Source organism: Trachurus trachurus (genome assembly GCF_905171665.1).
Source record: "Trachurus trachurus genome assembly, chromosome: 18".
Taxonomy (NCBI): Eukaryota; Metazoa; Chordata; class Actinopteri; order Carangiformes; family Carangidae; genus Trachurus; species Trachurus trachurus.
Window position 1 is genome coordinate 13,982,424 of NC_139909.1, and position 24,670 is coordinate 14,007,093.

General features: G+C 38.7%; 2 protein-coding genes across 3 annotated transcripts in view; one reads left to right on the forward strand and one right to left on the reverse strand.

Annotated features, from left to right (window-relative positions):
- Nucleotides 1-12,737, forward strand: part of LOC311002087 (diacylglycerol kinase delta) — a 73,602-nt gene extending 60,865 nt beyond the window's left edge. Inside the window, exons 18-31 of one of the 2 annotated variants that reach the window (XM_083993307.1) lie at nt 1,306-1,477; nt 2,057-2,155; nt 2,265-2,349; nt 2,440-2,547; nt 3,280-3,376; nt 3,486-3,593; nt 3,820-3,933; nt 4,801-4,935; nt 5,697-5,860; nt 7,129-7,234; nt 8,641-8,730; nt 9,446-9,559; nt 9,646-9,760; nt 10,519-12,737. In XM_083993307.1, the coding sequence (XP_083849433.1) occupies nt 1,306-1,477; nt 2,057-2,155; nt 2,265-2,349; nt 2,440-2,547; nt 3,280-3,376; nt 3,486-3,593; nt 3,820-3,933; nt 4,801-4,935; nt 5,697-5,860; nt 7,129-7,234; nt 8,641-8,730; nt 9,446-9,559; nt 9,646-9,760; nt 10,519-10,571 (1,560 nt within the window). In that variant the 3' untranslated portion in view covers nt 10,572-12,737. Of the gene's footprint in view, nt 1-1,305; nt 1,478-2,056; nt 2,156-2,264; nt 2,350-2,439; nt 2,548-3,279; nt 3,377-3,485; nt 3,594-3,819; nt 3,934-4,800; nt 4,936-5,696; nt 5,861-7,128; nt 7,235-8,640; nt 8,731-9,445; nt 9,560-9,645; nt 9,761-10,518 lie in introns of those variants that run through there. The other variant, XM_083993308.1, reaches the window with a different exon arrangement.
- Nucleotides 12,738-16,470: 3,733 nt separating this feature from the next.
- Nucleotides 16,471-24,137, reverse strand: LOC311001618 (cysteine and histidine-rich domain-containing protein 1). Its single transcript, XM_083992727.1, has 11 exons — nt 23,882-24,137; nt 23,196-23,245; nt 23,037-23,093; nt 21,248-21,402; nt 20,890-20,993; nt 20,698-20,750; nt 19,515-19,585; nt 18,994-19,096; nt 18,173-18,292; nt 17,249-17,311; nt 16,471-17,120 (listed from the first exon to the last, which is right to left on the reverse strand). Exons 1-11 carry the CDS (start codon nt 23,943-23,945, stop codon nt 16,704-16,706), a joined length of 1,257 nt encoding a protein of 418 aa, XP_083848853.1. The 5' UTR covers nt 23,946-24,137; the 3' UTR covers nt 16,471-16,703.
- Nucleotides 24,138-24,670: the final 533 nt, after the last annotated feature.

A 24,670-nucleotide genomic window follows, 5' to 3' on the forward strand; every position in this document is an offset into this window, starting at 1 on the left:
CCAATGGGGATGAAGGATTAAAATCACAATGCTGGACATCAAAAGGCAAAATGTTATTTTAGGATTTTGGAAAATGTGAAAAATCACAACTAAAAACACTGTTTGTTTTAGCTACTTGTAACTTTTGCTGTCACTATAGCTAACATTAGCATTAACAATCTAGAAGAAACATTGTAAACTACAGTAGCATCGAATGTTATTCCTTTATTCGGTGGTTGGAAGCAGCCATCTTCTTTAGCTTTGATTTCAGTCACTTCCTATCTTCTACTTAAGTTAGCATGCTAACCTTCTAGCTTCACTAACCTTGTCATTTTCCGATACTGAGTCAATACAGCTAAGTCTTCGCTAAAAATAGCAGCTCTGCTCAGACAACATTATTCATATTCTGACCTTTTGATTTGTAAATGCAACAATAACTGAAGCTAACATTGGCTCTGTAGCAAAAGAAAACTTAGAAATAGCTCCATAAACCAAAGCTATTCAATATAATGACCAAACTGATGTAATATGATGCATTTTATTTGTTTATTTACTTATGAATTGACAGTTACTGTTATTTACAACATATCCAGACATATTTTTCTCCATAAAACCTCCATTTCTCTCATCGGTGTCTCTCCCTGGTTAAATATGAGCTGGTTTAAGGCCTCTAAAAATATTCAGATTAAACAACTTGAGGCAGGCAAAAGGAAAAATCTATTTAATCCAATCATTTTGATTTAATGCTTTGATGTTTCCCTCCACGAGTATGATTTCTGGCTCCTTATTCATCCTGATTTATGATTATGAGCCTTTTTAGTGCAGAGTTTGGGGCTCTGTTCCTGTTAGAGGATGTCGAATCGGACGACTAATGTGTGTGAGGATTTAACATTTTTACTTCTTCAGCTAAAACAGTTTTTAAATCCTGCTCAATAGGAGGAAATGGCAAACTTTAGCTCTGAATCGAACACTTATGTATATTTTATATTTGATAAATAAAACATGGGGATTCTCTTCCTCCGACATCCTGTGAATGGATATTAAAAGCTGCTTTTCTTTGTCAGAAATACAAGGGAGATAAGAGTTTTTGCACCAGCGTCGGGCTCCGCAGGGCAGGAAGATTAAAAATGTATGAATGAAGAGATGTTTTCTGGTTAAATATGGCCGCTGTGGTGATGCTGCAGGGCTCCCGGCGCGCTCAGAAATGAAATAAATCTCATGGTGAAGTCACTTAACAGAGATTTACCAGAGGAAATTCCTTCACAGGGGTTTTTTTTTTAAAACAACAAGAGGATAATAATAATTTGCCGATCTGTCTTCACCCAGGTGGTGCCAGCAGGTTCGGTGCCCAGCCAGGAGAGCGGCGGTTCGAGCCCCGGCGAGAGCGGCGGCGAGTCGGGTTCGGAGGGGAAAACGTACCGGTCGAAGGAGCAGCTGATGCTCCGGGCCAACAGCCTGAAGAAAGCCCTGAGGCAGATCATCGAGCAGGCCGAGAAAGGTGAGAGAGAGGGAGAGAGGTCGGCCGTTTGACCTCGGTGTTTTGTTTTTTTTGTAATTCTTTATTTTGAAGTTTTCAATTATGCAAGAACCGTACAACTCATTCCCACAGACAAAGTAGTCTAAATAATAATAATAATAAATAATAAAGACAAACAAATAATCAAAACTTTAAAATGGTTTTTAAAAATTAAATAAATACATAAAGATAATAAAAAAAGACAATTATCACATTGTGACACACGTGTGACTAAGACATCTTAAACATTGTACCTGGATGTTAATATCAATTTACAGTTTAACCAGTTCAAGGCTTTACTGTACCCCACAGCTGTTAGGGGTAATGTTTCTATATGTTCAATTAAATGTCGCCAGATCTTTAAAAAGGTGTCATATCCATTTCTCATGACATAGGTGATCATTTCTTGTATCCATTTTGATATAGAGAGCGGGGAATCTGACTTCAAAATTAACCCGATACATTTTCTGGGAAACCTCAGTGTTGTTTTTATATAAATCAGCATCAAGTCGGGTTGAGTTTTTTTTTAAATAAACGTGAGTTATGATGTCGTTGTTTCAGTGGTGGACGAACAGAACAGACACACGCAGGTCCAGAGGATGCCATCCTCGTCCTCCATCAAGAGGGAGAACAGCGAGGAGCTGAAGGACGCCGAGCCACGTACGTGTCCGTCTCAGCAGAGAGACAAAAACTCACTGTTTACAGAGAACAGGTTGTTATAATAATATTAATAAAAACTCATCACTTACCCATGATGCCTCCTGTCCAGGACCAGGAGGGTTAAGCCCCACCTCTCCCATCGTCCTGGAGAAACCAGAGAGTCTCAACACCGTCACCTTCAGCGAGGACACTGTGTAAGTTTTTCTCAACTGTTTTTTTTCTCTTTTTGTTCTCCTGTGTCGTGACGTTTTAATGAATGAAACTCTCTCTGTGTGTTTTCGTAGACAATGCTCAGAGAAGTGCGTGATGAACAACTACTTCGGTATCGGCCTGGACGCAAAGATCTCCCTGGAGTTCAACAACAAGAGAGACGAGCACCCCAAGAAGTGCAGGTACGAAAACACACAAGTGCAAAATATATAGGTTTTAGGTTTTAATAAATAGGTTTTTAGATTAAGTCATAATATCTCTTTAGAAATAAACATACTGTGGTGCTGCAGCTGTAAAAAACAATATTTATGAGAACCTGACCGTGGGCTTCGAGCTTTAATATAAAGTTTTACAAGATTATCTCTGTAGTTTATTAACATATATTCATCCTGTTTATCTCAATGTGTGTTTTTTCAAAAATATATAGGCTAAATAGGCCGTAACATCCACAAAAATACCAGTGATATTAACCTGTTGAGTAAAAACTGAAGCACAAATAAAGTGAAGCAAGAAAGAGGACTAACTAATTTCCCCTCGGGGATAAATAAAGTATAATCAGGAACCAGCCAGGATTCAAGAGAGTAAATAACTTTTACAGATGATGTAATGTCAGTTTTAAAACAAATAAAAAAGGCTTTAAGAAAATAAAAGAGGCACAAGTACAAGAAATTTAAATCAGAGACTGAACAGGAGAATAAATGAGACAAGATTTCAATAAAAAAGACATTTCAGTGTCTGTGGTTTAATGACGTTTGTTCAATTTGTGAACTGATTAGTCAATTATAAAACTGAAAACAGCAGCACCTCCCTCTCTGCTTTCTGTCTTTCTTTCTTCTCTCTGTATTTACTGACGTCGTCCTCTGATCGATAAAGTTTTAATCTGTTGTATGGAATCGTTTTTTCTGCTCCTGCAGCAGTCGCACCAAGAACATGATGTGGTACGGCGTCCTGGGAACCAAAGAGCTGGTGCAGAAAACCTACAAGAACCTGGAGCAGAGGGTTCAGCTGGAGGTCAGACACACACACACACAGAGATACAATACCTACAAATACCTCTCAGCTGTTTTTTTCTCATGTCCTAAATGTTTGTTTGTTTGTTTTTCTGACCTTCTCTCTCCAGTGTGACGGCGTCCCCATGTCTCTGCCCAGTCTCCAGGGTCTGGCCGTGCTCAACATCCCCAGTTACGCAGGTGGCATCAACTTCTGGGGAGGAACCAAGGAGGACAACGTGAGTCAAAACTTTATTTCTGCAGCACTTTCTTTTAATAAATCTACAAAATACTTCAAAAGAAAGGGTCATTTCTGTAAAAAAAAGTCTCTTATAGCAACATTATTAACAGTAACACGCTAAATGAATCAGTCGTTGCTGTAGACTGAGACAAAGAAATGTGTTTTCAGCAATAAACACAAAGAAATCTCTTGTAAAAAGTGAGTTTTCTCCGTCGTACGTCCAGAACTTCGGAGCTCCGTCTTTTGACGACAAGAAGCTGGAGGTGGTGGCCGTGTTTGGCAGCATGCAGATGGCCGTGTCCCGTGTCATCAACCTGCAGCACCACCGCATTGCACAGGTAACACACACACACACACACACACACACACACACACACACACACATACATATGTACCTGTATAATCTTCTATTTATACACAGTTACAGTCGGTTTAATCACAGGAGCTGTATCACTGCATCTGGTCTCGATCACCAGTAGAGTTGGTTTCTGGAAAAGACTTAAAGAAAGTGTCGCACAGAAAGAATTTTTCTTTTTTTCAACCACATTCAATTTTTAGACTGGTTTAATTTCTTTATTTTTCCTTTTTTAACTTTTATTTATTTTATTCATCTTATATTCTCTTATTCTTTTCTTCCCAGTTTAGCTTGATGTGTTTGTAGTTGTTGTTGCTACAGGATAATTCAGGAGAACTGTCTTAAATGTCTTAAATAGTTGAACATGTATGTAATATTTGTATTGTATATTTATGTGTTTTCAGATTGAGCATATATATACGTATATACGTATATTTAAATTTTATATTGTAACATAGGACCCCAGGAAGAATAGTCACTGCTGAGGCTGTGACTAATAGGGATCCATAATAAACTAAACTAATAAAACTGTAACCAGAAGACAGTGAGATGCATCAGTGTTTATTTTAGTCTTTGTAAGTGAAATGTCACAACAATGGCAACACAATGAAAAGGGAAGCAGCAGCAGCAGCAGCAGCAGCAGCAGCAGCAGCAGCAGCAGCAGCAGCAGCAGCAGCAGAGAACAGAGGTTTATTCAGAGTGACAGACTGAGGAGTGACACGGTTCAGCTCTGAAGCGTCCAGCAGCAGCAGCAGAGGACAGAGCAGGTCAACCATGTGAAAAAACAACAACAATACGTCTCTCTCTCACCTGACAAGTGCTGTTTCTCCTCCGCTCCGCTGCGTCTCAGTGCCGACAGGTGAAGATCACCATCCTGGGGGAGGAGGGGGTTCCTGTGCAGGTGGACGGAGAGGCCTGGATCCAGCCGCCCGGCATCGTCAAGATCGTCCACAAGAACCGCGCCCAGATGCTGACCAGGGACAGGGTAACTGGATCTGTTTTCTTTTTCTTTTTCTTTCTTTCTTTCTTTCTTTCTTTTTATTTATTTATTCCAACCAAGGCAATTTTACAATTTGACAATATCATCACAACATTTCTTCCATTGGTTGGAAGGGAGCAGGGAGAAGATACATCTTATATTGCCTGCCCCTCACTTAATGTCTAATTTCCCAAGTAATCTGTCACTGAGCAACATTCTTGCCATAAAACATACAAAACAAAAGAAACAAAATGACAACAACAACCAATCACCATAAACAACAACCAATCACCTGCTTTAAACCCAACAAAGAGGAGCCCAGCTTGGTTTTTACACTCTAGTAAAATGTGTGTGTGTCTGTGTGTGTCTGTGTGTGTGTGTTACCTTCTCTTATCAGATCAGTTTCTCCTCCTTTCATAAATATTGCAGCTCCAGCTCTGCTCCTGTGTTGTTGACTCTTTTTTTCGGGGGGGAAATTTTGTGTTTGATTCTGAGTGAAGCTGCTTCGTGTTTGTTCTCAAACCTCTGAGAGTTCCTCTGAGCACGGCCAGTTTGTTTCCATGGTTTCCCTCTTTTAAGTAGCGCAAAGAAAGAAAAAGAGAGAGCAGAGACGTCGGCTCGCTGCTTTTATCCTCCTGGAAAGTGGATTTTATTCACTCAAAACACTAAAGTTTCAGTTTCAAGTCATTAAATTTAAGTCACGAGTCGCTTCCCGAACATCAACTAAAGAAGACGTTTTGTGTGTGTGTGTGTGTGTTTCTGTCCAGGCCTTCGAGAGCACGCTCAAGTCGTGGGAGGACAAGAGGAAGATCGACAGCTACCGCGCCACCCGGCCGCGCCTCAACTCCCAGCAGTCCATGGAGTACCTGACGGAGGAGGAGTGCGCTCAGGTGCAGCAGCTGGGCATGGTGGCCGACTCGCTCATCAGCAAGTAAGACGCTCGCTTTTAACGTTCGGCCGGCGTCCCGTCCAAAACTGTTCTCTCTTTTTGATCTTAATATGTATTACTAGATGAAGCCGTGAGATTAACAAGCTCACATCTGGTGCAGAGCCAGAAAATAAAAGTCGTAGATCTCAACTCTTTCTTTTTTTTATTTGACATCAAAATCCAAACTTTACTCCCTGAGAAATTGATGAAAATATTTAAAAAAAAAACCTCTTTAATCTGCCTCTTTAACATCAACAAAACACAGTGAATACTTGGCTCAGCTGTGTTCAAACAACTGTAAATCCGCCATATATTGATTATATCATAAATTCTGTCATTCCATGTTGAGCTCGTAGATCTTTCACAATAAAAACCAGCCAGAAAAACGAGGGATTACAGTACGTGCTGTAATTCTCTTTTGTTGTCAGAAGCTTAACTCAGTCTGGAGGAATGTCGAAGTAGTTGGAGATAATTACCGAGTGAGAATATTGTTGTATTTAGTTTTTTTGTCTGTCTGTGTTATGTGTTATTATAGTATTTACAGTAATACAGCAACTTCCTCTTACAGTTACACACACACACACAAAGCACATTAAAGCATTCTTCCTGTTTGGTGATGTGTGTTTTAGGTGTCATGAGGGAGTTTCACTCCTCATTTTGGGATTTCCTTTATCCCACTGCAATCAGATGGATTATTTGCTTTTCTTCTCTCTGCAGCACTGATGAGTCGTTTTAATTTCTCTTTTTGTGCGCTCACAAACCATTTGCGTCCCTCTGAAGTCTTCGCTCGTGTCAGTTTGTTCTGATCGACTGACTTTTCTATCACATCTGCAAAGCTGCACTCCCCCTTTCAGGATGATAAATGTCTTAATTACATCTGTAAACTTCTCAGAAGCGGAAGAATCGTCATGAATGGGGTTTTTCCTGAAAGTTGAGAAAAGAAATTAGATACGGGGGGGAGTTTTAGAGAACAATGGGAAGCGTGGATGATGTGATTTCCACCCTCTGAAATATCCTAAAAACAACAGAAAAAAGTTTCAATTTCACCAGTTACACACAACTGATTCATCATAAACTAATGAAACTTTGTCTCTGTCGAGTTTGAATCCCAACGTCTTCGTCTTCTACAGACACAGAAAACAACATCAGCAATCAGATATAAAGAGATAAACTCATTGGAATAATCTCCATAATTGTTGAAATAATAACTTCAGTTCTTCCGAGCCTCTGATTTCCTCCCTCGTCTCTTCCCTCCTCTTCCCCACCACCAGGATCCGCGAAGCCGCCAAGACCCACAAGCTGGTGGAGCAGGAACTGGCTCACGCCGTCAACGCCACCGCCCTGGTGCTGACCGAGGCCAAACTGTCCAGCCCCGAGGTGAGACGGAGAGGGGGATGGGGGAGGGAGAGGGGGAGAGGGGGAGTGGAGGGACAGATGGACAGACAGATGGACTGAGGGAGACGTGAAAACATGCAGATTTTCATTAGTACGTTTTTATGTGGAGTTAAATTTGCAGCCTGTTGATCTGAAACACGTCAGTGACGGAGCAGGCTGAAGCTACGGAGGCTCAAAGGTGCTCAAATAAAACTTTATTTAAAAAATGGTAACAATTTATAATAAGTACACACTATTAAGCATTAATAAATCTGAATTCTTCATTTATAACGCATGAATACTCTTAGTATGTAGTTTATAAACACAGTTAGTGCTTATCAATGATGAGTAAAAACATTTTAACAGTGTTATAAACTACATACTAATGAGTCTTCATGTGTTAAAAAATTATGAATTTAGTATTTATTAATGCTTATGTAATGCTTAATTATTATAAAGTGTTACCAAAAGAAAAATCATATGAATTACATAAAAAATGACTGGTGTGCTTTCTTTATATGTGGAATTTTGTTTAGTCACATCTATTAAGTACATATTGATTTAATACATATGGACGATACACAATGATTTATTTAGTTATTCACATATGGTACAGTTGGACAAGCGGAGAAAACGAGCTCTGTATCAAGATAAGCTGTAGATTTTACTTTTCATTTAGAATATGTTTTATTTTATTCCCATGAGAATATTGGTTGCACATTATTTTATATCCTAATTTATTATACAGCATGGCATCTACTTTTGTTGATTTGTAAAACTGGCCTGAAATAAAAACCAAGTAATTACTAGGAAATTAAATTCTTCTGGCAACTTTTCAACATAACAGAATTGTTTGCAGATGATTTCTCTTTCCAAATGTGTTTTTCTCAGGGTCTTCAGGGTTTTCATTTCACAACGTTGTGTTTCCCAGTGACTCAGTCTCTTTACAAAAAGCAGAGTTGTCACAGTTGTGTGACTGTTTTCTGGGCCGAATGAGCAGACAGTCAGTCACAGAACTGGCTCGGCCACAATTGTTTTGTTTGGCAAAAGGCTTCAGTAGCAGAAACAGTCGTTACGGCAAAAATGTCACATTGTGAAATAAAGTCTACCAGTGAAAAAAAAAGAGAAATAGTTTTTTACTGTAAATAAATTAGTTCTGTTTATTCACTGAATAATGAACATCTTTGTTGTTTAACACATAATTATGTACAGTATCTGATATGAACATTTTATCCACTTTTTTTTTTTTTAAACAGATTTGATATTTATCTCAAAGTTTGTGTTGTAGTAAAATCATTTGTGTCCTTACTTTTAGGCCACTTATTGTACATTTGTATTATTGATGACTTTGGATTTTATTATGAAATAAAAACCCCGTTATTAATCATTATTACTTTGTGTGTTTTCAGTGTCTGAGTCGCAGCACAGCGGTGGAGATCGTCAACAGCAGTAAAGTTCTTCAGGCTGAGACCAAGATGCTGCTCGATGGAAAACTACTGGTACAACTCTACAGTTTCATCCATGTCTTCTCTCACCTGTTCTCATTGGCTCTCTTTCTCTCTTTTTGCTGAAATCTTGAAGTCTCACATTTCAGTTTCTGTCGTCTTTGTTCAGTTTTTGTTTGCTCTGCCTTTGTTTGCACCGTCAGGAAGTTTACCTTTTTAAACAACAGAGAAGAAGTGCAAAGATGGTGACAAAACTACTGAAAAACACAACAAACTTTTTCAGTGCTTCTCTTTTCTTACTGTGTTTTACTCATCAACTTAAACTTTAATTGTTTTCATCCTCTGTGCTTCTTAAACACTGGATGCGATTTTTCCTCCATAAACTTACTTGAAATGAGTGAGACAAGATTAAATGTTTGGACTCTGAATGCATTAGCATATTATGCAAATTACTTTTAGTTTGAAATCATTTGCAATATTGCCTCAACTGTTGAGAGATTTACAGGTTAACAGATGTTCCTTTTTTTACAAATCTGTCAATTTGCACATTAAACGCTGGGTGTCAAAACGTACATCATCATCAGACTGTGAGGAAAAGCAGAGCAGGTGTTATTGTTTTCCACTTTCAGTTTTACAGATGGAAGATATTTTCAAAATATGTCCCAATTACTTATCTATCTACATGATCAAATGTCACGCTGTGCCTATAAACTGTGGTTATGTGACAAACTCAATAACTTCTCATCTCGTCTTTTCTCCTCTTCTTCAGTCGGACTCTCCAGAGGAAGAGGAGCTTCGATCAACTCTGAACAGCCTGAGCGCCGAACTCCACAAGCTGGACGACATCCACTGGATCTGTCCGCTCATGCAGTGCACTGAGGAGGTGGGGGCACAAACTGCATGCATTTGTTTGTGTATGTGTCTCAAAGTCTTTGAACTCACCGTCCACCGTCTGTGCGTCTTTGACAGGACACGGTGAGAGGCAGCAGTAAGGGCAGCAGCAGTATGAAGCTCAAGATCATTCCCAAGGGGAAGAAGGAGAGAGAGAAGCTCCACAAGCAGAAGTCCAACAGCTCTCTCTCAGGTACAAGAACAAGTTCAGTGTGAATGATGTTCAAGCCGACCTGAAAGATCGGGATAAGACCCGATCCAAGTATTTACCGATTGTTCCATATCAACTACTGTATTTAGCACCTGATCCATTCAAGTTATTTTACTGTTTTTTTAATGTTTTCCATCTGCAACCAATTTGCAGCATCGGGATAAAGTCCTGATTTAGATGTTTGTTTAGAAAGAGATACTATTTTCCATGAAGGGAAGTGCCCGATCCTGCCAATCCAATTTCCCCGGATCGGGAAAATTTGATTGATCTTTGTGATTAATAATGGGGACATCGAGCAAGATTTAGATTTAGATTTGTCTGTTGTCAGAAAATGACTTGGTTTGCCTTTCAGCTTCTGAACACAACCCTACAACCTCCTTTTAGGGAGAGTTAAGCCCTAACTACAGCAGGATCGGGATTGAGCCCGATCCAGGAATGCAGCTACATAAACTTTAATCCATTATTTTTCTGCTTGCCAATCAGTTTTCAAACACTGTCACTTTGTTTGACATCATAATCAAAAAACAGGAAGCATAAAGTTTAAACATGATCCTTTTAAAGTTCAGAGAGTAATGGCAGTCAGCCAGTTTCCATCAATAATGAAGCCAATGCTCTTAACAAACTTACTTAACGATCTTGTTGTTTTGGAGACACTGGTTTTAGTAATATTTCATTTTCTAATTGTTGTTATCAGCGAAGAGGATTGTCATTTTAATTTTGTTTTTCCCATTGACCTTCAGGAGCCTGGGATATCAAAGGCGGAGCCAGTGATGCCGATTGCTCGGGCAACTGAAGTCATGCTCGAGGTGCTTCGTTACCGCCTCCGTTACCCTGACAACCAGGGGTGAGGAGCACCCCCCTCGTTCTCCTCCCCTCTAACCATGACGCCCAGAGGCTTGACAGAGGTGCGAGGAAGAAAAGGAAAAACCATCCTCGCAACTTCTGTGCCGTTTCCTCCCTGTTTTACTTCTTTGTTCTCCTTTTTTTTTTCAAACAGGGAGGATTTTTTTTTCTCTCTTTTTATTGATTTCTTTTTATAATTTAATTATTATTTTTAAAGGGGCTTGGCTTTGCATCGCATTGCTTCACCATTGGCGTTGTGCTTTTGGTTCTGTTTACCTGCTTGAGCTGAGAAGTGGGCGTGGCTAGCAGCAAATCAGAGGACAAGAGAGGCATGGAAAAAATGACGTTCTCGCAACCGTTTTCTTTTTTATGACAAAGAAATGTGTTTAAGCGGTGCTCTCCTTGCATGTCGAGTGCAGCCATATTATTTTCTATTATCTGTTAAGATAAGTTACAGTTGTTTTTGTTTTTCTGATCGTTTTATTTCTGAACTTTTGAGCATCCTTTGGACTTTGATTTTTCTTGAGACTACAAGTATTTATTTCTTGTTGCTACTGCCATGAGAACTCCCAACAGCAACAAATCGACAAAATGAACAAACTGAAACATCTCAACCTTATCGTCTACTGAACTGGAGAATTATCCTAAATGTTGCAAACAATATACCGAGGAATGTACTTGTGTGGACTTGTATTAACCTGTGAATAATGATAATGTTAAATGATAAATCATATACTGTATGATTTCACAAAGGTTCTATTGTTGTGGTTCTAAAGTGGTTCTTAATAGGCTGTTGTGTGACTTACATGGTCCAAGGCTATGCAGCCGTGCTGCGAAAAATACCGATCTTCGGGTTGAGTCATTTCATCTGGATTTCAGCCTTTTGAAAAGATGTGACTGTGGGATTTTGAAAGTACGGTACATCACTCAGTTATTACCAAGGTCTAACGTGTAACATGTGTGGGAGTCAAAAAGAAACAACGAAAAAAAACTTCATCCCACTGCATTTTTTTTTCCACTTCTTTATTTGAGGACCATACTCGAGGTACAGCACTAGATGAAATGACTCAATAAGTTAAGATATTTTTGGCAGTGTATGGTGAGGGTGTTTACAGAAGGAGGAAGCATCAAGGACACATTAACAAAACATTGCAGCTACTCAGCATACTTTGCCATACTCTTGATTGTATATGTAATATAAGAATAAGAGTCAGTGGATATTTGATTTTTGCCTTGTCTGTGGTTAAAAGCTATTATTATTATTACTGTTATTTACAAATATATATATCTATTTTTTGTATATCTTATTTTCCCAATAGTAATCTGTGAAGCTGTCCTGGCTTTGCTGCTTCCCCCTTTGAGAAACTCCTTGGCCACTGTGCATATAATCAAAGCCAATTAATGCTGTTCTGTGTGTCCCTGCATGCATACTTAGCCTTCCTCCGCCTCACACTGGGGACTGAAGTTGCCTCACAATAGTGAATTTTAGCCTGTTTGTTCCAGCCAGTGGCATTTATGAGTATTGTTTTTGTTAGTTTGTTTGTTTTAACCTGCTTGTTGCTCCAGGATGTTTGGGATTTAACTGTAAAAGAACACAGAAAAAACTTTAAATATTTGCCAATTTCTTTTTTCTGTGTTGTCAAAACTTCATGAGAGTTTCACAGTTCTTCGAGCAGGTTACAACAGACAGTAAGACTTAATATCTGAATATCATTTGGCCCAGCTTTGGCCTGAAAAAGTAAAATGTGAATGTGCCGCTGTTTGGACACTGCTAAAACACTAACGTTTACGAGTTCTAGAGACAATTTCTACCCAGGTTTTACAGGAATGATCCTTTAAGCAAAACACCAGTATTTGAGGAAATTCACTTATTTGCTGTTTTACCGCAAGATGAGTAGATGGTTCTTTTTTTTTTCATTTATGTGCCCTCCGTAAGAAGTTTGAAAGAGAGAGCCAGATATTATCAGGAAAAAAGAAAATTGTAATAATTGGGAAACATTTTCCATCAAACGCACAATAAATGTCATTCTGCTAGCAAGATGTGTGATAGCTAACGCTATCTTGTTACATTATTTCGCTAGCTAGCAAGATAGTTTGCAAATTTTGTAAAAAACAACTTTTTGGGGGGCTTGTCAAAACTGTTTGAATTATCTTTTTTGTTTCTGGAGGGTACCGTCGACAGTCAGCTACTTTCCTTTCTTTCAGTGCTTTGATGTAAGCTAGGCTAAACATGTCATTAAGTTAAGTGATGAAATTTACGGTAGATCTCTCTGGCGCTAACACAGCAAAAATGTGAATTATAGAGTATTATTTTAGAAGTTTTAATTGCTAGGATGTAATTAAGTAATGTTTTCTAGATGAGAACTGAGTCAAATGCGAGTTAGCTTAATCGTGTAAAGGTTGGTATAAACGTTTAAGAGGCACAGGAAGGTACGTTTGTTTTATACTCAACCAAAGTTGATTTTACTTCACATAATTACATAGAGAAGAACATTAACATCATAAAAATTACATTTTGACTCAGGTCTGATCAAGATGAACAAGTTATTTTCAGCTTTAACTTGACATCCTGGCGAACATCCATGAGCAAGGCTGGACAACATACAGTATGTAAAGGATCATTTCTGTTTCTTCCTCCCATTCACCTAAAGGGTTGGTTCTTGATTTTCTCAGTTATTTTACACATTAATGGAACTAAACCGAGCCAACCCTGGACGGGGGCGGAGTTATCGTGAGGCGTTGTAGATTTTCAGATCTGGTAGGATTGTGTTACTGTATCCATAGTGTGCCAGCTATACGCTCTACACCTTAGAGGCTTTAGTAGTGTCGTGCCAAGTTCGTACCGAGCTCAGTGGGATATGAGACATACCAGGTGTGCGTGTGGGCACGAGAGTGCGTGAGCTATTTTGCGCTTTAGTTGCGAAAGTTGTTGTATGTCGTACATTTCAAAGTTTACTGTATCTTGCCTTGCACTTTACGAAGAAGCAAACTTAACGGGGGAAAAAAGACATGTTTGTGTATGTGTGCGTGTGTGTGTTTTAAAATTTCGAGTGGTTAAGAGTGTTTTTTTTATTGATTTAATGAGAAAATCTTTTATTTATGAGAAATGTGTACGGACAAAAGTGTGTTGATACAATGTAATATATCTAACCAACCATAAAAGAATGATAAATATATTAAGATGTATACACAAATGTTTATTACATCAGTGGTTGTACAATTACTCTCACAGCAGCTTGACACCTCCCATTTAACACCGATGTTATTACACGTGATTAATGTGTCATTCCACTGCCACAGCTCTGTCTTTGAAATGTCGTACCAATGTCACAGATATTGGTATTGACGTAGTTTTCTAAAAAAAATTATTATAATAATAATGAAAAAAATAAACAATGTTAAAGATATTCTAACTTAAAGCCAAAGTTATAGAAATTCTCCAGTGTTATTACATTATTAACGGATCGTTTACACAGAGAAGAGATGTCATGTACAGCCTGTGTTTAGCCAATGTTTGGGTGATTTTTTTGTGTATTTTTAATTTTAATTAGCGTTTGCTGAAATGAACACACCTTTGTGGAAGCCATTATAGGATTAAAAACTAGTTGCCTATGTTTAATGGTCTTTTAAACGATGATTTCTGTTTTTGGTTTTTTAACATATCAGAAAATTATGTTTTAATGATTTTACTTTTTTTTTTTTTTCCAAGCCGTAGAAAAATGACAATTTGGACTGAAACTCCTCAGAAGGAGTTACACGAAGCTGAGAAGAAAAAAAACGACAGCTGAGAAACTGAAGTGATTCTGAACACTCCGCCATGTTTGTGCAACAGTTTTCCATAAGACAACATTAGTGAATGCACCCCCCCGATCTGAACAGCCTATATATCTGAGACTGTGTGCGCAATGCTGGAAGCCAGACTAGATGTTGCACGACCTTGTACGTTGCGAGGTGTTTTTATTGTGTTATCGTGTGCAGTGTGTAACAAAGACAAAGTCAGCGCAACCCTTTGGAGATTAAATGAATTATTGAAGTGTGACGCTGGTGTCCTGTGTTGATGGCTCTTTGTTCTTTTTGTGATGTTCCTTTGTTTTTTGCTCTTGTATTTCGCTTTTTTTGTTTGGTTCGTTGTTTGTTTGCAGCGTGTTGAATTACATGACCGCACTTTAAAATAGTTCGTCAAAAATAGTTTGTCAGATGAAGATTGGGCTGTCACAAAATGACGTCATCTACAGCAGAAAAACGTTTCATCACACCAGAAATCAAGGCTTTGTTGCATTTGCATCTGTTATTATGTTCCAGGCAATTTTACAAAATGACAAGTGTCTTCAGATTTAATCCATCCGTACAAAGTTATAATTGTATCATATGCTGAAAAAACAATAACCTAACTTTAAGGTACTTTAAGATACAATCAAAAACATTGCAAATTTACAAAGAATTTTTCCATATCAAAACATTGACATCATTGATTAAGCATTTCTTACATACATGTTAAAATTGTAAAAATGTAATAAATTTTCACCTCTTGATGTAGTAATGCATTTTGTAATAATCTGCCATATTTTGTAATAAGATTCTTTAACGCAATATGTAATAAACTTTGCTACATTTTGTAATAATGCACCGAATTATTACACAATGAGGGTGTTGCACTTTTTATGAAGAAAATGTAATAATTTGGTGTATTATGTAACAATTTATCACAAATTGCAGATTATTACAAAATGCAATTATTACATCATGAGGTGAATATTCATTACAATATTACATAATAAGGCGTAATAATAAGGCTCCTTCTTCCATGTCTTCAGATATTGTTTCATCTTTTCAAGATTGATTCAGCTATTTCTTCACTTCTTTCTTCACAATTCAGCATTGTTTCAACAATTTATTCAGCTTCCAGCTTTCAGCATTCACCCATACTTCCTTCAGGAAATGCATTCTCTAGTTACATAATGTGGCTCTACAAGGTTCTTTAAAATCTCATCCAGCCATCTACAGTATGAAAACAAAACATGTGTAAATAAATGAAGAATTCCATTAAAATATAAAATATGTTCATTTTGAATAGAATGGAATAGAATAGATTATTGTTATTGTCACTATTGCATAGTTAAAATTTACAATGAATCTAGCAGATTCATTTTGGTAATAAAAAATGCAATAGGCTATATGTTTTTATAATTGTATTGACCTATTAATGCATGAACTTATTTCCACATTTTTTGCATTTCTGTGTCATGCGAAATATTTAGGTGGTTTGAATATTAGTCTAAAGAGGGATTGGCTAGCTAGACAAGTCAGACAGAAGGAAATTATTCCTACGAAATCTATCTTGATCACATGACAAATACTAAGACAGATATATCAATCATTAATCACATGTAACCACTTGTTCTAAACATCTATCAGTCTTTCTTTGCCTGTAGTGAAGCTGCAGTGAGTCATTGGTGGCGTAGGCGTGTTCTCAGATGTACGGTCGGCTCGTAAAGCTGATAACAATGTGTTGAGCTACAATAATGAGCATGACTCACCAACTATAAGGTAATCTGACCTAAACTGTTTTGTTCAAAGCGGCGGCATTTAATACCAGTCAAATGATTCATTAGGCTTTTAAATGAATGATTAATCTTTCTGTTTAAAACGCGTGGGAACGTGTGATGGATAATAAGTCTGTACACGGCTACAGCCATTTATCTGTGCTGGGTTTCAGCTGTCGGCCTGAATTGTTTTAATTGTAGTAAACTTTTTTAAAAAGACCAGCGATTTAAACATAAAAAAAGATTTAGACATAAAAACAGACATAGAAAATTCTTTATTTCTTGTTTTGAGAACTGGACATGAGAAAAACACCAATACGTAGAATTACGCTTAAATAAAATATAAAGAATCTGGTGTTTGTCAATAATTTGCTTCAGGAAAAGATTGTAGAAGGTGTTTGCCACAGTGAATCTGGATTTGTAGCTTCAAAACATGGAGTTGGAAAATCAACATTTGATTTTACTTGTTACAAAAAAAATGACTTTTGAATTGGATATTTTTCTGAAACCAATCTAATTCAGAGCAGATAAAAACTTTGTTACTCCAGGTCGGGCATGTCATCGAAGTCCCCCCCTTCCTCCTGCCTCCTCTTCTCCTCCAGCTCCTCCGTCTTCCTCCTCTCCTCCGCCGCCCTCCTCATCTCCTCCTCCACCTCCCTCTGTGCATTCTGCAGCTCCTCCGCCCTCTTCCTCTGCTCCTCCATCTGCTTCTCCTGCTCTTTTTTCTGCTCTTCGTAGGCCCACTCATCGTCCGAGTCGCTGATGTCGTCGTCCGCGATGTCCCAGTCAGGTTGTTGGGACTCGTTGTCGTCGGGCATCGTGTCGTCTACGGGCTCGGCCTCTGGCTTGTAGTTGGGGTCCTCCAGTTTGCCCCAGGCCACCTGGTCGGCTTTACGCAACATGATCTCCACTTTGGACGGGACCATGTTGACCGAGCTCTGTTTGACGTTGACCACCTGAAGAGAGTCCAGAGAGAAAAGGATGAAAGGTCTCAAAGGAAAAAATGAAGAGAGAGTACAATCATCCTTGAAAGAAGTTGAAATGCTTTAAAAAATGTAGATCCAAGATAAATGTCATTACTCACCCCCCACATGTGGAACTGCCTCTTGAAAACCTTATTGTTCTCAAACTGGATTTGACACGAGAGCTGCAGAGAAGAAGGATGAAATGATGAAAAAATAGATGAATTTCTAATCATAAGACATACAAATTATATATACCGTAAAATAAACTTTTATACAAAAAATTTAATGATATTGTTATATCAAAATTAATTAAAAGATTACTTTCAAAGCACTTTTCTCAATCAATCCATAAATTACCCTCACTTCCTTTTGCCATCTTAAGTTAACTTTAGAAATGCTTTAAATGAACATATTTACCAAATTGGAACAAATCTTAAATTACATTTATGTAAAACTTTTATGGGACATGTTGTATCTACTAACATGGCCACTAACCATAATCAATGAAAGCATTGCTCTTTGTCATTATTAGAAATTGTAAAACTGAAATATTATGAAACAAACAAGCTCTATGAAGCCTTGGCAGATTATGTAGTTTCCAATTAGGTCATTGTTTCAAATTGCAAAGAGGTTTTTGAAGGTTTTTTCAAATCCATGTTTGCGTATCGATGTGTTAAAGCAGAAGTAAGCGATCCGGTGGTTTTGGCTAACTTCCTGTCAGCCGATGGAGTTAGCAGTCCCCGCCCTCGTCCCTACGTCACCACATTCACGCGCATCCCTTGGTTGCACACACAGAGAGGACCGCCCCTTTATGCCGTTCTCTCTCCTCATTGGATAAAGGTTGTAGGATACAAGGAAAGTTTTCTCCTCGGCTTACAGCAGAGCAGAGTGACTGACAGACCCGTGTTTCAGACCAAACACTCTATGTAAGTGATTGCTGTCGGAAGATAGAACTATTTAAGACTTATATTAACACAAAAATTCCGCTTACTTCTGCTTTAACTGAATATGTCTGATTGATTATGTGATTGTGTGTCACTCACCACTGTCCTGTTGGCTTCTATGCTGGTCAGTTCAGGGAGTGCGTTCTTGGCGTAAATCGTCACGACAACATTGTTTCCAGTTTGGTGCCAGTCGTGTCGACACGCCACCTTCTTCTTGTCCTGTCAACACACACAAACACACAAAGACAGATTAGTCAGATTAAACTGGATATGTCTGAATACTACAACTTTGTATATGACCAGTAAGTGAGAAATCTTTCAATCTAACTCATAAATATAAATGTTTTCATCACACACCTTGTTTTGATAGTAACAGATCAATATTAACAACAGAAATACTTCTTTAAGGCTATGAATGAGTATTTCGTTAAGCTTGCTATTACCATCTGCTATTTATTATCTGTCATTTCTTTGCTGTTGTCTGCAACCCTATACATTTCCCCACTGTGGGACAAATAAAGGATTATTTTATCTTATCTTATCAGTAAAATATAAAGCAGTAAACGGTTTACTATTTTAATAACTTAGATTTCTTCTCTGAATTTATCGTATTTAAGTGACTTTCACAACCAAGATTTGACGTGTTTTCACCTTAAATCACTAATTTCCTCCGAATTTTGAAAGATTTCTGATCAAAAACCTAAAGGAAGTTTCTAGTAACAAACCAGGTGAACAAATCAAATCACACTAAAAGTCAAATTTTAAAGGTTTTTGTCACCTTTGTTCTTTCTGCGTATCACAAATAATTCCTCAGCCCTTCAAGGTCATTTCCCAGTGACTGTTTGTTTCTGCTGACCCGTCATGTTATTTATGATCCACGCCGCTGCAGGTGGTGTCCTGTGCAGTGTGTACTTCTGTACCTGTTTGGGGATCCAGCGGTGTTTCCCCGTGGTGCAGCCCTTCTGGTCGAGGAAAGCATTGAAGTCTATTGTCTTTATGCAGCAGCAGCTCCAGTACTTGTATCTGAACAGAAGCAGATAAACAGGACACTGCTCACATCCACCTGACTGGTGTTTACTCAGCTTTGAAGATCCAACATGCAGCAAATTAATGTGGGAAATGAAGGGATATACTGTACTGTAGGTGTTAATGTAATTCTAAACTCTCTTCTTTTTCTTCATATGCTTGAATTACTGATCGTTAATTAACTCTTTGATCTTTCTTTGTATATTTTAGCTTTTATGTTTCTTGCTTTTTCCTTACATGACCTTCACTTTTCTTTTGTTTTGTTTTGTTTAGTTTTGGTCTTGTTTGCGTTCGTCCTTTGTAGAAAGTAATTAACAAATAGAGATTATAATTATGACTCTGTAGATTATTCACGATGCCTCTGCTCTGCTGTAAGATCCAGACTACACAAGTGGAAACGTGTTTGGTTTCTTACCCCTCGTGGAAGACGGGTCCTCCAGGGTGGTGGGTGCAGACCTCCGAGTCCGTCTGTGGGCCTTCATAGGTCTAAACACACAAACACACATAGATCATAGTTAGACAGATCTATTATATAACAGCTCAGGCCTTTAAAATCTTAAATTTGACAAACTGTGACATTAAATTACAATACATAATTCGATATAGAATATTTCTAATCTATTCACATTTTATTTACAGTAATGAGAGGATTATTTGTATTTTTTACCTACAAACTGTAGCTTTCAAATTAATTCAGTGATGTAATGATGACAATATTTACATTGAGTCAATGTGTAAAGTTCAAAAATTGGTTTAAAAGCGATTCGAAGTTATGTTTTCAAAAGGAAGATGTTTTTAAATTTCAAAGTCATATACCTATGTGATCTGGATGGACTTGATCTTCCAAAGAGAGACAAATACCTTCTGAGAGTGTTGCTAGTGGGGTGTAAAAAGGCTCTGACCAGAAAGTGGTTTAAAAAAGACAAACCAACAATTAATGAATGGATCGATATCGTTTATAATATATATGTTATGGAGAGAATTACATTCAAACTCAAAAACCAATATGATATTTTTGAAGAGAACTGGTTGAAATGGCTCAGCTACGTGTCAACTGTAAGACCTGATTTCATATAGATCACAAAGATAAGGCTAAACTCTTGATTAAGAAATGTTTTGCTCCATATCCTCAAGAAACATCCTTTTATGTATGATGTGTTTATGCCTGACTCGGATGCTCCACTTAATGAACAAATCCTCCCCTTGTCATGTTACGTTTTGTTAACCTGTGTGTTTTTTGTGCCCTGTTGGCACATATTGTATGTGTATTAAAAAAAACAATAAAAAGTAAATTAAAAAAAAAAAAAAAAGCGATTCGAAGTTATATATGTACATTTTTTGAGTAAATGTCATTATTTAAAAGTAAAACTAAACATCATGGAAGCAGCAGAGGTTGAAAAAGTGAGGTGGTGCAGTGATGTTGTTACAACACTCGGCCACTAGATGGTGCAGTTAATAACCTTTACGATGTGAAGAACAGGAATGAGTGAATGTGTGAGTTTGAATCTTTTACAGCATCTGAACATGAACTCACTCTCCAACATCAGCAACAAACAAAATAAACATAAATAAACAGATGATAAAAAATAGTAACTCACTGTTTTACATCCTGGGTTCTTGCATCTTGTCCCCGGTACGACGGCCTGACTCTCTGTGGAACAAAATAAAGAAGAATGTTATCCTTACAGTAGGATGTAGACTTTTTGAAATGACTGAATATGATTATACACGCACACACACACACACACACACACACACACACACACACACACACACACACACACACTGACCTTTCTGTTCTTGCTCAGCTCTCTGACTGATCTCCAGTTTCTCCAGCACCTGAGCCAGTGACGCCGACACTTTCTGGGGAAGCTTGGTCATGGGCTCGTCTGAACTGCACACAAACACACACACACGTTCATGTTAACACAGGAAATGCATGCTGGGAAACAAGCACTCACACACAACTGCAGCCTCAGCGCAGACCTGCAGATGGAGACTTGGCGTTGGGCACTAAATTATTAAACCCAGTGATGTTGCCCGTGACCTCCTCCCGACCTCTGTGAATTAATGCATAGAGGAAAACACACACACATACACTGACACACACACACACACACACACACACACACACACACACACACACACCTGGGTCTCTCTTTCTGCAGCGTCTCTGCAGACTTGGGTCCCTGGAAGATTATCTCCTGGCCGTTGGTGTGTTTAATCTCGGCCTTATCTGACGTGACCTCCGGCCGCAGAGGCTCCTGTGGCTTCTCGTTGCTGTGGCGCCCGCGGGTGCAGCCCTGTTCACAAACGACAGCAGGCGGCAGGGGTCACCTCACCTCGCTGGAGAGTCTGAAACCCCAGATAGGCTGCGACTCCTCGTCTACACGTCGTTCTCCGGCTCCTCCGGCCTAAATACCCACAGACTTCCCTCTGATACGAGCCGGAGGAGCATCACACCTACAGTAACATTACAGCTGTTTGTGTGGAGCCTACCTGACTGTGGTTGTCATAGTTACCATGAATAAGAGCTACAATACTATACCAATCAGTTGCCATGGTTAGAAGAAGATGGTGATTCAGGTTAAAGGAGAATTCTGGTCATTTTCTAAGTAACGCTACAGCTCTAGGTCCCTGAGTGCGACCATAGGAAAAAAATCTGAGAAAAGTCCCGAGCTCGACAGTCGACTAGTAAGGTCTATCCAGGAAGCTAGAGTAAACAGAGGTACGTGATTAAAATAAGGGTTAACACTGCTCTCTCATATTTATTATAGTTATACACACTCATTGTTGTGTGGTAAGGAACTGGTGGATGTTGCAAAGCATTTCTAGTGATATTTTCAGCATTATAAAGAGGCCAAAGTCGCGGTCAGAAGAACTGCCCCCATTACTTCGTTGTTTAACTGCAGTGTAGCGCAGCTAGCAGGAGGAGAGCTAGGTCCAGTCTGCACAGATTTTTCTCAGATTCTTTCCTATGGTCGCACTCAGGGACCTAGAACTGTGGAGCGTTACTTAGAAAATGACCAGAATTCTCCTTTAACCTAACAAACATTTTACTGTAACATGTTGTCCAGGGCCTTGTCTCCGGTGCAGTAGGTTCGGTTCAGTTCAGTTCAGGTCACAGCTGTGACCTTTAAAAGATTCAATCATGATGGAGTTGATGGATTTCAAACACGAGCGACACAACAAAGTCCTTCTGCTTTTGTGTAAAATAAAAAAAGGTCCAGTATTAATCTGAAGTCTTGTTGGACTAAAAGAAGAATGCGTCTTTCAAGGTTCCCTCTTTGTGTTTCTGTCCCTTCACTGCAGCTCAGCACAAAAACACTGATGAAGGACGGACTGTGATTCATCACTCAGAGTAATCTGATTACAATCTGAGAAAATTCATACTTTTTTACCCACTAATCTATTCTAAATTCAAACACCTTAAAATCACAATTCTACAACAAAAACTAATGATAAGAAATGATCACATGCATAAGCAAAGACATTAATATAATAATCCAGTCATGAAATTGTGAAATTTGTTTTGAAACTCCAAGGTGTTTTCCTCTAGAATTCATTCAGTCAGAGTTTAATTATATTGATTGATTCTAGTTTAGAGATTTTACAGGTTATTTATTCACCGACACAAACGGCTGTGAGGTTTAAAATGCAGAAAATAGTCCAGAGTCGGTCTGTTAACGACGCCTTCACATGAGCTGCTTTATTCAGTATTTCACTTTCTTCTCTGCTGAGACTTTAAACTGGGAGTTAATCTGTCCTCTGACCTTACACCCCCTCCTCCTCCTCTTCATCCTCCTCCTCCTCCTCCTCCTCCTCCTCCATATACATCATAATAAACCACAGATATTTACAGGAATGAACATGAGTTCTTCCTGCAGATGTTAACAGCGTGTTTGACCCTGAGCTGTTTATTTATTTTTCTTCTTACCTTGATGGAGAGAAACTCAGAGAAGTCTGTCGTTCTCTTTTTACAGCACGACCAACCCTGAAAGAAAAAAAAAAAGACAGAAGCAGCGTCTGATTATTTCTAATGCACGGGAATTAAAGTATTTTTTGATTTATTTGTTTACTTGTGAGCGATTTTCACCTTCAGAGCATCGTGGAAGATGGGGACTCCTGGATGGAAGAGGCATGAGTCTGTAGGAGGAGATTAAAAAAAGAGAAAGGGACAGAGTGAGTCTGTATTTGGACGCTCAGCAGCTGTCCTCAGGAGTCACTGAGCTGAGCACTGCCCCATAAAAGGAAGCTGGTTGGCTGTGCAGCTGGAGACACGTGGCCCCCCCATGATGCATGCTGAGCTCAGTCAGAGGACGGAGGCTGCAACTGTGAGGACACAACTTCACACAATCCTCCTGTCACCTGTCGTATACACTCTAAAAAAAAAACTGATTGTGATTTTCTGTTCAGTTTCTACAGTTATTTTTTGCAAATTAAGGCGAAAAAACATGAAAAAAAATCAGATCATATTAGCATACTTTCAAAATAAAAGCAGGTGCTGAGGGAAATATTGTTTTACTGGCTTTGGAAAAAGTTTCTTAGTGAAACTAACTTTTTGATATAAAAAAAAGTGATTCCAGTTTTACCAACTGAGTGGCATAGCAATGTTGATACAAATTTCAGGAAAGTTTGGGTGAGAAACCATGGAGATTTTAGTGTAAACAAGAGGAATTTAAGAAAATCTGCAACAACGAGGCCTCAGACCCAAAATGTAACAACAAAGCCGACTCATTTAAAACCTTTTGTAAAACCACAGGAGAAGAAACAAGCTCTTACCGTCCTTGTTCTTGTCAGCGTCGTACTTCTCACCACAGCCTTTGTTGTAGCACAGTAGAGCCATGTTGGCCTGTTAGTTCGTTGGGTTTCTCCTTCTACTACTTCTTCTTTTCTTTTTCTATTCACTGAGCTTGATCTTCCTCCTTCCTGGTCTTAAAGTTCCTGGTCAGAGCTCCAGAAGTTTCTGGCAGCAGCAGAGAGAGAGATCCAGAAGGAAGTGACCACCTTCTGTCTCTCTGGTTTGGGCCTTGCTGAATGAAAGATAAAAATAGCTCTCCCTCCCTCTCCTTCCCTCTCTCCCTCCCTCTCTCTGCCCTGCTGTCTAAATTTACAGCTGTCAGAGCGTATCTGTAGGTGGGGGATGATGACATTCCTCCTGGTGAAGCTCGGCTGTCAGGCTCAGGCCCTGCTGCGGCCCGACGGACGCCACAATAGACCCAACGACTTGTGGGAGTCTGTCACTTAGTGCAGCAGAGTGGACGCTGACGTTTTCACTGCAGCTCAACGACTCCGTTCAAACCTACTGGAGGTTTTTAACAAGTAGGAAATAACTCACTGGTCGACAGCAGAACGATAAAACCATCTGTGATTGTCGACCCTCGTTCTAAACCAATGACATTCATCTATTAACCCCCAATCAACTCCTTAGAAAGTTATGTGTGCAGTTGTTACTTTGTTTGTTTGTTACTTTGTAAGTTAATTTGTTACTTTGTTTAGTTTCTATAATAGTTTCTTGTGTCTATGTTAATATGTTTGATAGGTATTGTGTAACTTTGTTGATTTGTTAGT

Excerpts from the sequence above, each read along its gene's own strand:
- LOC311001618 (XM_083992727.1), bottom strand. The coding sequence starts at position 23,945 with ATGGCTCTACTGTGCTACAACAAAGGCTGTGGTGAGAAGTACGACGCT. Across the intron at positions 23,094-23,195 it reads TCTTCCACGATGCTCTGAAG|GGTTGGTCGTGCTGTAAAAA; the intron begins GTGAAAATCGCT and ends TTTTTCTTTCAG. Across the intron at positions 19,097-19,514 it reads GGACCCGTCTTCCACGAGGG|ATACAAGTACTGGAGCTGCT; the intron begins GTAAGAAACCAA and ends GCTTCTGTTCAG.